General features: G+C 43.3%; 1 protein-coding gene across 8 annotated transcripts in view; it reads left to right on the top strand.

Annotated features, from left to right (window-relative positions):
- Con (leucine rich repeat protein connectin) overlaps positions 1-14,024 on the top strand; it is a 333,106-nt gene that overhangs the window by 197,170 nt on the left and 121,912 nt on the right. For 4 of the 8 annotated variants that reach the window (XM_076443531.1, XM_076443528.1, XM_076443526.1 and 1 more), the window contains 2 exons: positions 2,099-2,660; positions 6,178-6,671. In XM_076443531.1, coding sequence (XP_076299646.1) covers positions 2,110-2,660; positions 6,178-6,671 — 1,045 coding nt within the window. In that variant the 5' untranslated portion in view covers positions 2,099-2,109. Of the gene's footprint in view, positions 1-2,094; positions 2,661-6,177; positions 6,672-14,024 lie in introns of all 8 variants that reach the window. The other 4 variants (XM_076443527.1, XM_076443525.1, XM_076443532.1 and 1 more) reach the window with 1 other exon arrangement.

The following is a 14,024-nucleotide window of genomic DNA, read 5'->3' as shown; positions in this document are numbered from 1 at the left end:
ATTAGCTTGCTTTCTTGTTTGTCTGTTTGTTTGTTTGTCTGTTCATATACCGGTCACACCCCGGTATTCCGATAAATCGGTTTCTATAACGGTTCGGAAGGAAAACACCGGTACGACATCGATATTTCACGTACCGGTGCAAGTCCCTGGTTTCAATAGCGACCTTGTTGACTGGGGAAACGATGCGGCGGTCAGCGTGTCGATCTCGCCAAGACGCTGACCGCAGGATTGCGCAGTTAGGGTACAAGCGGCTGCTCACCGAGTGTCCCGTCGAGGGTTATCGAAGCGCACGGGCTTCCTTGGATCCCCAGTGGTGTTGTCTCGGTTCGAAGCCGGAGCGGATCATGCTTCATCGGGTCAGAAAAATCTTGCAGCTCGCGGGGGAAAAAAATGGGGGAAGGCACGCCGTGGTGTTCCGGATAAAAGAAGGAAAAGAGTGCGTCCGAGGTAGCCGGCGGATACTAGCGTAAAGGCCGTGAAAAAGGTAAACGAAAGACGCGGGGGATGAAGGTAAGCCGCAGGTAGATCTCTCTTCCGCGCGCGCGGCAACGCTTCGCGCAGCCTTTCACCTGGCTCGCCTTTTTCCCCCGCAAAACGAAGACGAGCCGAAAAGGGATACCCCTTTGAAAAATTATCCTCTCAAGTGGAAGCTCGCGTAATGCGCGCGCGACGCTGTTTCGTTCGCCTTTATTTTTCAACCGGCGCCCCCGCAGACGGACGACGCGTCGCGATTCCCGTGCGTGTGTCACCGACGACGGTCATCCGGGCTTTACGAACCGTGGAGAATAGTCCCGAGGTTTTGTTTCCTCTCTCTCCACACCCTTTCTTCTTCCGGCCGCGAAAAAAGGGAAAGTTCCGAGAACCTGAAGGGTTGCATATGACCGCGGAAACTGGAACCTCGTATTTGTCATGCCGCCGCCCGCTACTTTTCTATTATTTTGCGCAGGGTACTGTATTTAGCACCTCGGCAAGAAGTTACTTCGCATTGACCCCTTCAATGCATTTTTCATTTCGTTATACAGTATTTTCTCGTTCGTTGCGAATAATGTAGTATTCGCTTGTTGCGACGTGCCTACCCACTCCACTGCCTGTCAACGCCGAGTCGGTCGAGTCGCTCCGCACGGCGGCGACGACTGTCCGCGCATCTCTTTCTTTCCTATACGCTCTTCTTCGTTGCGTTCGAAACTTTCATCGTCGATTAAACCACTAAATATTGGCCAAATTATATCGTGTTTGGTATCATTTTAATCAGAAAAATGCCAGAAATGTGTTAGTGAAAGTCCCATAAAAGCCTAATAGAAAATGAACAATTCCATCACTGCCATTACTACATTGTAAGAACTCACGGGCCTTTAAATTGTGCCGGCGACGGCAACACGCTTCGGTCACCCGATCCGTATTTCATTCTGTCCTTCTCTATGTTCGGCTCCCTATTGAAGTCTCGCTCGGCGCGCTCGACGTGTATCTGGACGCAGTCATAAATCACAAAACAGTTCAGTATTCGCTCGTTGCGAACTCAAACCCCCGGCAGTTTCGCAACGAACGAGAAAATACTGTAGTTAGACTGCGGACAAAAATGGGCGCGTACAATTTAAAACAGTGAACGAATTAAGAAGATTTAAGGACATCTGTGTATTCATTTCAGCTTAATAAAAGACGATTAAAAGAAGAAAGAAATTTCTATTTGGCTCCTGTGTCTTGGTCTCTGATTATAGTTAAGACGAATTTAACGATCTACTATGTAACTAACCCAGTGATAGTGTAGTTCTATAAAATATTAGGTTGAAAGTTCTGTCGTATTTGAAAGAACCAGGTAATTTTGCCTGCTAAACACTTTTCATGTGCGCGAAGACGCCTCGTAGATCTCGAGGTCACCTTCTTTTTATTTGTTTTAGAGATGCATTTAAAAAATGTTTTACCACGCAGTTTGGCAGATTTCATATCAAATCCTATTACGTCAATCTCTTATAGTTTAGTCACAGTCTGTGCAGTTTTATTATTTTTATTTCACGTCGCTTCTTGAACCGCTATTATGGTTATTAAGTCTGTGCCTAGAAAAATGTTCTAACGAGAGAAACATGTACGTTGTTCCAGATAGACGGTCGCAGAATGAGGCAATTACCGTGGATTTCGCTGTGTTTTCAAGTGCTCCTGGTGACTTCGTTGCTCTCGTCGAGCCTGTCGGCAGCGACGAGGTCGCGCGGCAAGAAGAAGATCGCTAAGGAGACGAAGGAGGTGAACATCTGCAACATAGAGGGGCAACAAGTGCCGATCTTGTGCCTCTGCGACAGCAATCTGATCAGGAACGCGACCACCGCTAAATGCGTGATCTTGAAGTCGATCAATCTGACCGATTCGACCTGGGATTACTTCGCCTCGCAGATCTATCTGCAGGAGTTGACGTTCAACGTGCAGACGATGAACAGCTTGGAGTACATACCCACGCAGTTGTTGCGCCAGCTGAAGAACCTCCAGAAGATCGCGTTCCAATACGCGAAGATCGATCAGCTCGCCGAGTACGCGTTCTCGAATCTTTCCACGATCATGGAGATCAACGTGAACCGAAGCTCCATATCGACGCTGAAGAAGCACGCGTTCGAGAACATGAAGAACCTGGCGGTCGTCAACCTCAACGAGAACCGTATCGCCGAGATCAACAGGTAACGAGCGTTATGTTTGCTAATTTGGCTCGCGAGTGCAAATCTGAGACAAAATCAAAGAACTTTCGATAGAAATGAGGTAGAGCGATGAAATTTTTTTTTAATTACAGCTGAAGCTTTGCAGAATATAGGAAAAATAGGGAGATTATGGTAAGAACGTTTTTTAACGTTGAGAAAATTCGTTAAACTTGCACAATTTCCAGAAAATCGTGGTTTTTCCAATACCACGCGCGGAAAAATTTTTTTTCGAAGGTCTCAAAATTTGTCTACAACCTCAGGATATTGCAAAATCGATTTCTTGAAATTCTACATGTTTACCGAATTTTCTCAAGGTTAAAAAACGTTCGTACCATAATGTCCCTATTTTTCCCATATTCTGCAAAGTTTCAGCTTTAATTTCTTTGATTCTTCTAAAAAGTTCTTTGATTTTGTCTCCGACTTGGACGAAAGGTCCCACTGTGCGCCGTTTGCTATGCAGTCGGGAACGGTATATTGATATTCACCCAATTTGTTGTTACGATCGTCGTCATTATAACAACATGTTGTCCTCGTTTCGATGTACATACGTCCATGATGATTGCTCGTCAATTTTTATATCTCCTCGTTTCCGATTGATTTCCATTGTATTATGAGTAAACATGTGACCGTTGTTATTCGCACAATTTGAATTATTGAACGGGGTAATGTCCATAAAATATCTGCCATTTTTCTTTGTCTGTTTGAAATATTTGAAATTTTGCTAGTGGACAATCAATTTGTGCTAAATACATTTGGTATCATGGACATAGTTCCGTTATACTACGAGTAATACCGGCTGGATAAATTGTCGAGGAATTTCTCCGAGTTCACGATGCCGGGGTACATTCGTGAGGAGGCTCGAACTCGTTTCGGTGAATCGGCGTGTTTGATAACATAATTGAATAGACGCCGACCGGGTCGGGGCGCGATCACGGCATGTCGCGAGCCTCGAGCGCTCTTGAAATCCGGATAAACCGGTATTTGACGCGGTTAATAATTGATTGATCAATTAGTGAGAGGCCATACGGGTATACGGGTCGCAAGGGCCCGTTTCTCGCCGGCTACGATCGATCGGTGGAATTAACCAATTCGACGAAAAAACTCTCCCCCTGCGATGGAACTTTATCCCGCGAATCATCCCATTAAGTTCCCGCGTTTTTCGTATTTTATTTTTTCCCGCAATTTTGTGTTCCGTTAGGTTTTATTTTTGATGATCTGGAACGATTAACTACTCCATTCAATGCTTATTTCAACAGTTCAGTTTTTGACTAGTCAGGCCCGGGCAATCTCTGTCATTGATTAGTCGACTACAGCTGGGAGGGGGGTGAGGAGGAGATAACTTTGTAATATAGTTTCTATCGTCGGTATTGGACAATCTTATTCCTCCGCAGAATTCATTCAATTTGAAGAGTACAGCAGAGAAGGAGCAAAACTTTGTAGTATAGTTTCTATTCTACGTAATGGATGATCGTATTCTCCCCGTAGAATTAATTCATTTCGAAAGTACAACTTCTATCATCTGCCTCGAATTGGAATATTCTACTTAATCACACAGAAATTCATCGAGAAAGTATATTACACTGTGTATTGGACATGATTTCATTATTTCACAAACTTCCTGCTCTTATATTTACGTGACCTGGTTGACTTAAAAGAACGTATACTACTTGGAAATGATCGTAAATATGAATTACCTTCCACCATCTACTAAATTATATTTTATAAAAATGGTTTCACGATTGTCACGAAATTTTATGATCGCTTATTATTCTCTGGTACAGTAATGAATTTCTTTTTCTCGTAGCTCAAACCAAACATTCTTCATTTTTATTAAAAGAAAAAGGAATGTTAATCCGGAACAATTTCAAAAATATGAATTTACATCTCGTCATTTTGAACAGTTGTATGTTAATCGTCGAAGCATTCGAAGAGATTTTCCCGAAGTTTTCTTCAAGACAATTTATTTTCTATTGCAGTTGACCTTGAATGACCTTTGATTGACCATCATTTGTTTCGAAACACACTTTCACCGTAAAAAAAAAAAATAAAGAACAGAGTTGACCTCCACATCTCAGATTTTTTATTTTCGATCAGCAGGCTGGGGATCATGTAAAAAGTAAACAAATGTTTCCCTGAACCTATGAAAGCTCTATCGAATCCAATACCGCTCGTACAATCTCAATTATTTTTATTTGAAAAAAATAACTCGCGCGCTTCGAATATCCGCAGATTCTACGCTAAAAAGTTCGCTGGTCCTTCCGACAAAAAAATTCGGAAAAAAGCGGCCCCGAAAACCGGGATAAACCGTGTAAAAAGAAACTCCTTTATCTGGCAAAAGCTCTGTGTAACGAAAATCCATTTAGCGCAGTTCCCCGACGGGATTCGTTTTTAAACGGTTTGTACACACTCGCTGGAATCGACGGTATCGGGGCGCAACGAGTGGGGCCGTCACGAAGTTTTGTCACTCAATCAGCGGCCGCGATCGCTAAACGCGTCGAGCTTTTAAACGCGGCGGGAAAGTCGAGCGAGCGCGGCGCAGTTCGCGAGCCGTGAAAACTGCGGCATCCTCCGGACCGCATTGTCCGTGTTTCTATCGCGTGGCTGGCCCCCTCCCCCCAACGGTATCGAACGTCAGCGATCTCCGCGAGTTTATTTATAGTGTCGCAGCGACCAGCAACAATGCCGAGATTACGAGTCTCGCGCAATCGTGATCGCGCGACACCCTCCAGCTGCGCCGATAAGGAGCTTTCAACGGAGCACCGTGTCGCTGAACTCGCCCACGCCCCTCCATCCCCAACCCCATCTCTCGATCCACCGATAATGCATTGCGTATGCACGCTCAACGCGAACACGCCAGATACCAAACCGCGATACACCTACTCTCGCGGCGCATTAATCCTGCACCGCTATCATTTTTTAACGCTTCCAACCCGTCGAGATCGTTTCCCAGTTTCCTACACCATCACTCGTAAACACTGCTCAACAATCTGCCCTTTATTTCTCCACCTCAAGGATATGTACAGGCAGTACCAAAATATGTGGAAAAACCAGAGACTGGCTATAGTTCCCTAGAGGCGACCCGGTGGTGAAATAGACATCGGCTAGTCTTACGTGTACCCTTCCTACCTTGACCCAAAATCTCTAATTCCAAACTACCCTCGGTTCCCGCATCGCTGCCTGAATCTCGGCTCTCGTAACATCATCGACTAAAATAAAAGTTAGAGAGAGAGAGAGAGTTTTGGCCCTGTTAATTGGCAAAAATCGTGGTAAGATCCCTCCTCTAAGAAAATCCAAACTCCGGAGCGAAACCGGCGGCGCCGATTCAATTTGGCGCGCGAGTACGTAGAACTTCCCGGGCGCCATTAACACGGTCATAAAGCTCATCCTCCGGCTGGTTCTCCCAGCGGAATTTCTTTGAAGACATTCTCCCCGCCAGTGTATCTCACCCGTCGTCGACTGTCCCCCCAATCCGTTTCACAGTCCGAATTGAAATTCGCAGGGACACGTTCGTGAACCTGCCGTCGATGAAGAGCCTGTTCCTCTGCCGCAACAACATCAGCACCCTCCACGACAAAGCGTTCATGCATCTAACCTCCCTCGAGGAGCTGGAACTGGCCGACAATCAGATCAAGGTGATCACCATAGACAGTTTCCACGGTCTGAGGAACTTGATCAAGCTCGACCTACGGAACAATCTGATCGACATGATCGGCGACCGCACCTTCGTCGAGATGTCAGCTCTGCGCGAGCTCAAGCTCGACTCGAACACCATACAGATCATCTCGGAGAAGGCGCTCGACGGTCTGAGGAACCTCCGGAAGCTCGGCCTCAGCGACAACCGACTGACCAGCCTGAAACCTGATTTCCTCGCCGGTGCTCCCGGCGTGTACTTCCTGGATCTCAGGGACAACCAGCTGAGGACCATCACCTTCGACAACATCAAACCCATCGCGACCAACCTCTACAACAGCACCAGCCACTTCTACATCACCGGTGAGTCTATTCGATGTGCCTGCTTTCTATCTTTTCGACACGATAATTGTCCAAAAATATTGTCCCGGCAGAGCTGTCAGTTAGTTTCCATTCGATTGACCGAATGTACCGAGGTACCTCTTTTCCATTTGTTAAGTATGATCGCGAATCCGTCAGTCACCCGGGACGTTTAATAATTCAGCGGTGAACTTCGACGATCAAACCCGATCTGAATTTTTCTCGTCGCGTCGAGTCGGAGACGCGCTAGACGGGATAACAGTCAAAAATCGTGATTTAATAATACGCGAACTTTACGAGCAGGAAATTCGGTCGGGGTAGTCGTCGGGAACTTTAATGAAAGAGCCGTAACAGTTTTATACGCGCCACAGGTTGAGGAAGAACTGACACACCCATAAATTCGCCCGCGGTTGTCTCAACAGCCCCTGTTGAGCTTCCATTTTTATCGTCGGATAATAGATCGTTTCGCGAAGGTACCCGTAACGAGCCGCCGTCATAGAGTATTCCACGGTGAATCTATGCTGAGCCTGGACCACGAAGTGGCGCGACTAGATTTCCCATCCGTCCGGATTTCCACGAATTTTCCCTAATTATTAGTGCATCCAGGAGGATTTTCTTTAGGTAGTCTCGTTTCCAGGATTCCTAGGGTACGGGATGCAAACGATGGGGGTTTTCAGTAGTCAAAATCCTGACCGCGATCGCCCTCAAAAGTTCTATTTTTACCACGTGTTTATTAGCTTCCTTTCTTGTCTGTCTGTCTGTTCGGTTCAAATTTTGCAATTGATTTTAAACTAACTTCCCGATTAGCTAGAGTCTTGAAATTTTAAACATAGCTCAGAACTGGATGACAATGCAATATTTTTAAAAAAATTTTAAAAAAAGCCTATGCGTTTAGGAGATATAAGCTATTAAATTTAACCGTTACACTGCATTATTGGCATTATTCACTTGCATTATTCGGTAGCATAAAGCTAAATAAGCATGAAGCTATTTTCACGAAGCTGCGACAGCTACAGTAGCCCACAAAAGTGTTCGTACGCCCTTTGAAACGGAATAACTTTTGTACAATTGTACCGAACTACCTGATGTATTGTAAGCAATTAGAGGCATTGGTTTACTAAATGATGTGCAACAAAAAATTGTCCAAAAATTATTATTGACGAGGTTACGTGTAAATATGAAGAAGGCTTCTTTAAAACTTTTGTTATTTGCGCCCTTAATGTGTGTGACTGGTAATCGCTGGCGTAGTGAAGGATTACACAGCTGTTATCGCACCGTGGAATCTTTAATTCCGCTAGTTGGAAGCGATGCGTGCCAATTTAGCGGTCGTTACAGGCTGGGCTTTCAAGGGAACCCCTGCGTGAGCATCGTGGCCTTTCCACCCTCCGCTACCCCCTAGACGCCCTGATTATCTTCTCTAGAGCTCGTCGATCCTCGAAAGTCACAACCAGCAGCGTTCCTCGAATGTTTGGCCCGAACTTTGCCACCGTAATCTACTAACCGTGTTAGAACTTCTCTGGAACTGGCCTTATGACACGTACGTTCGGAACAGTGCCATTTCGGAGACCGTTCCGGAAGAGACCTAAAAAGATCGAGATTAGCGAAGTGTCCTGACGACCCGATTAACTCGGACACGGCCATTACTGTAATTTGTATCGGGTAAATGTATTTACGGTGACTGCCACTGATATCCGGACACTCTTGAAAAGACGATAACTTTTTTAAAAAGCATGTAAACGGGATGATTTTCGTTTGAATACGAAAGTTCTTTAGCAGAATAGAATGTGAGAAGGATCGACTGAATTCGTTCTGAAATTAGCGTAACATTTTCGTGACCGACTAACAATAAGTGGTTCCTCGAATCGGACAGCCATAAAACGCTCCCGTAACTAGCCTCGTGAACCTTGAAGAAGATTGTACCGCGCGCGCTGGCTCGCCGTGTCCCTGTTCCTTAGTTTGAAATGTAAATAATCCCGGGCACAATATTTCCATCCTGCGCGCGGTTTCCGATATACCGGGGCTGGTCTGTCTCTGCCAGGGGGTTCCATCCATTCTAAAATTACCATAGACCGGCAAAAAGACTGGCCGTGGGTATCTGCCCGTAGTTACGTAGCGAGAAAATAGTGGGAGTCACGAGAATTCGAATAATGCTACATGTCGAACAAACGGGGACGAAGCCCCCGCCTCTTTATTCCACCGGCGCGATCGAACAGAAAATAAGCCAATTTTCGAAAACCGCCGAACATTGTTCCATACATATTGTTACCTCCAATAAGAGGTTATTTTGCAGTGCAAACTAATTATTTTCATTAGTTCTGGTGGGGACGAAATGTTGACAGTTACGGTGAAGATCTTTCCGACGGATACGAATAGAATAGCGTGCGCAAAAATCCACAAACTAATTATTAGCATTGGAGTTGCGGGAATAAATGTAGACGCGGTGGTTTGTTATCGAACCTTTCTTCGATATTTGACCCTTCGCTCTGTGGTTCAGTGACCTATCTTCCGACGGATGCGTTCACCATCTAATACGACTGAGTGTTCGGCGGTACCGGGATGCCGATGGGATCTGATAAATTGATGGGGGACGAGCAACACACGAGGAAAGGAACCATGGAAAGAGGGAGGAATGCCGGACGTGTTTGACCAGCGCTGAGATCCCGAAATTCCATTTCACTGTGCAGCATGTGCTCCAGTTTCCATATTACTTCTCAAATGTTTGAATTTACCGCTGCCCTTCCGAACTTACAATCAAATTCGCCTACGTCCAGTTCGACTGTTACGTTGGTTACGTTCCACGTTAGTTTTGTTCGACACTCTGCAACAGAGGTCGGCGAGTTCTGCTCGCTCCGGCTGCTCTTTCACAGAAATGTTTGCCTTTTTCCCGTGTTTCCTAATTATCGGCATTACCGCGTGCTTGCGAGGCCACGTAGCCGCGCTGACCTGTAAGAAACACTGAAAATCGCTCAATTTTAAACGTTTATAACTTACGAATCGTTGATCCTCCAGGATCGACACTTGGATTTCTCGCATCTTCTCGTCCAAGTCTACCGGATAAGATAGGAAACAGGGAAAAATTCATAGGAGAAAGGCAAAAATTTCTGGTTACAAGGATAAGTTTACCCTTCGTTTCTGCTACGATCCATCTAACAGGGTCGATAAGACAAAGATATGGGGCTTTTTCAGTAGTCGAAAGCATAAAAGATCAAACGAGGCCACGATCGCCCTCAAAAGTCCAATTTCCACTGTCCTTTCCAGTGAATTTCAAATGAAACCTTTAAAACAGTACCGGGAGTCGGCAACAAACTTGAAAAATAATTCCGAGTGCAAAGGGGTGAACGAAGGCTGAAGTAATTGCGTTGCTCGTTTAGCTGTGCGGATAATAATTTGTTTATCACGTATCTGAGAAAGCGTTTTAATCTGTAAAATTGTCGAGCATAAGATTCTATAAAGGTAGTATCCCGGGTATGTGCACATTATGCGCTAACTGACAACAAAATATGTATGGAGTTCCAGCTATAGACTCTCGTTTGAATGCACATCAGCGGAGGATCATTACGGTTTAATGTGCCGTGCATATTTTATGATTTTGCATCGCGAAACGGCGTGCTTTAAGCGAGCTTCATTTAGGATTGGAATGCGATTTAAAGGAACGGCACGAATTGATGCGCTCCAATTTGGTATTCGCGAGCGAAATCTTCGATTTGCCTGATTGAAAGTCGATCGACGTTAATATTGCGGAAACAACGGTCTAGGGTGACCTGTCTAATGAACGAACACCTCTCAACTAATTAGCACGATTCGTATTAATCGAGGAAACATTTGTGATGCCCTCTTCATGTCGAATATTTATGCAGTAATTGTTTTGTATTATTTTTTTATTTTGTTCTAAATGATGTACGTTGTAGTCCACGTAAAATTAGCGTCTAGGTATTTATTCATATGTTTATTCAATAACTCGAGAAGTTACCTCGAGAATAGCTAAAAGTAATATAAATAAATATCTGAATAAATATCTGAATTGTAGATTTCAATTTTAATTTATAAACGCTCCGAACTTCCGGTCGAACCCAATGCACGACTTAGATCGCTTTCATAATTATGAGCACACGTGTATTTAAAAATATTGAACCGTTTCAATACTCCATCAGAGGTCTAGATAATCTATTTTAGCAATTGTACTTTTCAAATGGATTTCACCGCAGGGAAATACGAATTACGATATCAAAATGTCTCGAACAATTTATCCAACCGTAACAATATTGATTGATTCCTAAGTGATATTGTATTAATTAATCATATTTGTAGGAACCGATACGAGATTGTACATATGTATGCATTACTGCTGTTGTGTTATACCAGTCCGGAACGAGCACGATTCATCCACCTGATCAGCGTTAATTTTGTCTGTCATTTAAACGTTCGCAGGAAGTATCGTTGTCGCTCCGACGTCCTCTTTATCAATAAATTTTCGTGGATTTGTGTATCGCGAATGTTTCGCTTTCGCTAAATCTTTTCTGGACTGCGGATTTTATGCATTTGTAAAATATTCTGTTGCAACATTATGACATTACTTCTCCGAATATAGAATACATAATATTTCTACAGAAAAGTAAAGAAGAATCAAGAAAATCGATTTTTTATTTCGTTAACTAAGATACACTTTATAAAAAAATCTGAAAAAATACGAACATTGCTTTCGACGATAGCTCACAACTGAATGTACATAAAACTGGTATCTCGAAATGAACAATACGTATTTTTTCCGGATTTTTGGTGATTTTCAATTTTTTCTCATGTTTGTTTAATCGGAAAATCCGGAAAGAAACACACGTTAATGACCATAATATGATACAACTGGTACAATAATATAAACGTGGCCATCTGACAACTTCAATACGAAACCAGCAATTTCATGTTTCCGGAATTTTTAAAAAATCCATTCTGCTGTTAAAAATTCGCAAAAAATACAGAATTGTGCGTGCTGTGAGATAGAATTTTTTCGTAATTTTTCGTTGAGCGGAGCAGAAGAAATTAATTAATTAACCGGGTATTGCAAGACTGAATTCATTTAGATTTTTCACAATTTTTATAACGGTACGTGCTCGAATAAAGAAATTTATTGAATAATTTCTAATGAAAGCACGCAACTTTATAATTTCAATAAGTAAAAAACAATTTATATGAAAGTTGTGGTATGGTTAGTGTTAAAACCGTGTTCACCTACCCTTGCGGTAGGGGTAGGAACTTGAAGCTTGCCAGACAGGGTTTCCCACGGTTGAAATCTATCGATCGACTTGTTTCCAAAACCTTTAAACAAATGACTTGAAAAAAGGACAGAATTTGCAGCTGACATATTGCGAAACATAGAGGAGTAATTCCAGCAAAAAGAAGATGGCCATTCAGCTAGCAATTTCAATCGAGTTATTGGTGTCCGGCGAGAAACAGCGCCAACTGCGCCCGGAATCAGTCCTTCCGGTTACGTTCCCGGAATTTCTAGTTCGCAGAAGTCTCGGGGAGAGAGAGACCGGTGATCACGAGCGAGGGGGCGTCGGGACGCCGCCCGTCGCTTCGAAGGATTGTGTAACTCCGCTCGCTAATGGAATCGGACGAGGCAGCCTCGTCAAAAAGTTGATCAACTTCCCGCGCCAGACCGTGTCCGGACCCAACGATTCCGCGGCAAGAAATTTCTGGAAGCGTGAGTTTAATAAGGAGGCTGATGGACACGTAACGTCCTGTCGAGTTTCCTCCGAACCCGGAGACTCTCGTCCAGTTAAAGGCCGTTCACCCCGACACACAGAAGCTTCGAGTGAACAGTTTTCGAGTGGGAGAGCTCCATTAGGAAAAACGAAGACTGATTCGTCGACCAGACTCCGCGAAACTTTCACCCAAAAGCGTGGCGCTTTCCGGAAGGAAATTATTGATTTTTTCGACTTTTTTAGCTGGGCTAATAACGAAAATTCATTCTGAAAATTTCATTGAAATTGGTTAATTGGTTTACGAGTTATGAACGATTAAAACTGGCAAAAGTCGGAACATCTTGAAAAATTGCAATTCTTACCAGTTTCGATCGTTTATAACTCGTAAACCAATTAACCGATTTCAACGAAATGTGCGGAGCGTATGTAATTTATACAAGTTGACCAAAAACGCATCTTATTTTGGTTAAAGTTTAATTTATTAATTTTGTGTTCTGAGATAAGAAAACGGATCTAACAACTGCCCCTAGAGTGGAATATAGTCATACTCGATTGATTGAGGAATAGCCACGTAGAAGGATTTGGTAGATTGAGGAACACCCTCCTCGTAGTCTTAATATGGCGTCTCTGGTTAGCACACGGAAAAAGTAGAATTGGTCTGTCATGATCAGACGCGTCAGACGATCCCTATCAATAGCACGCGTACTTCCAGCACTCTCAAAATTGGTTTTCTTGAAAAGTGCATGCAGAACCATGTAAAAGTCTCTAGAACACGCTTGTGTATTTAATTATAAATATTTCCCCCATGCAACTTACCCATATATAATTTCATACTTCAAAGGAATATATTATAATTCCAATACTACATTGTATCCGCCGATTTAACAGTTGCAACAATGCTGCTATTGTAACAGATGCTTATTCACAGAGAACCATTCGCGAAGAAAAGGGTTTATGTATCGAGATACATATATCATAGTGGACACTATTAATAATTCCATTATAACGTTACAGCAATAGTTCTCCAATTTCGCCTGTATATTTCCCGATAGTTCGCTCCTTTTCGATTCGGTAATTGAACAGTTTAATTACGACCCACCCGTAGCCTTCAAATTGAGACCAGCCGACGCTCTCAATATCTCTCGTGTTACGGTGAAAATGAAACGCCCCGGCGAATTTTAATAACAATGCGTGCTGACTGTTAAGACTCTGCGCGTGTACATGTTAATAATTTTTGTTTGTGCCCTCTTCGTTTTCCCGGCGTGTCGTGTGAATTTTTAATATCCTACATCGTCCTCGCACAACTCTTCCTAATATTAAAATGTTGTTCTAAATAGTAGGCTCGTTGAAAATAGTTAGACGAGTGCGGATCTTTGTGCAAAATAAGAATTATCTGCACCAATTGCAAGAAATAGAAACTATCTCGAATGTCATTTGAAGAGAAATTTTTCAACAATTTTGACTTTCGTGTACTCAATTTTCCTACAGATGCATAAAGATCATCCGCTGCACAATAATAACACTCAAACTGGATAATTGCCTGACACGCGAATGAATCGATAGTAATAAGTAAATGGTAGTGCAATATTGTATTATATCATAATAAAATAAATCAATAGGTACGCATGCTTACATTGATAAATAATAATTTCGGCTG

Source organism: Lasioglossum baleicum, chromosome 19 (genome assembly GCF_051020765.1).
Source record: "Lasioglossum baleicum chromosome 19, iyLasBale1, whole genome shotgun sequence".
In the NCBI taxonomy this organism is placed as follows: Eukaryota; Metazoa; Arthropoda; class Insecta; order Hymenoptera; family Halictidae; genus Lasioglossum; species Lasioglossum baleicum.
The sequence above is the reverse complement of the archived record's forward strand: the minus strand, read 5'-3'. Positions and strand labels throughout refer to the sequence as shown.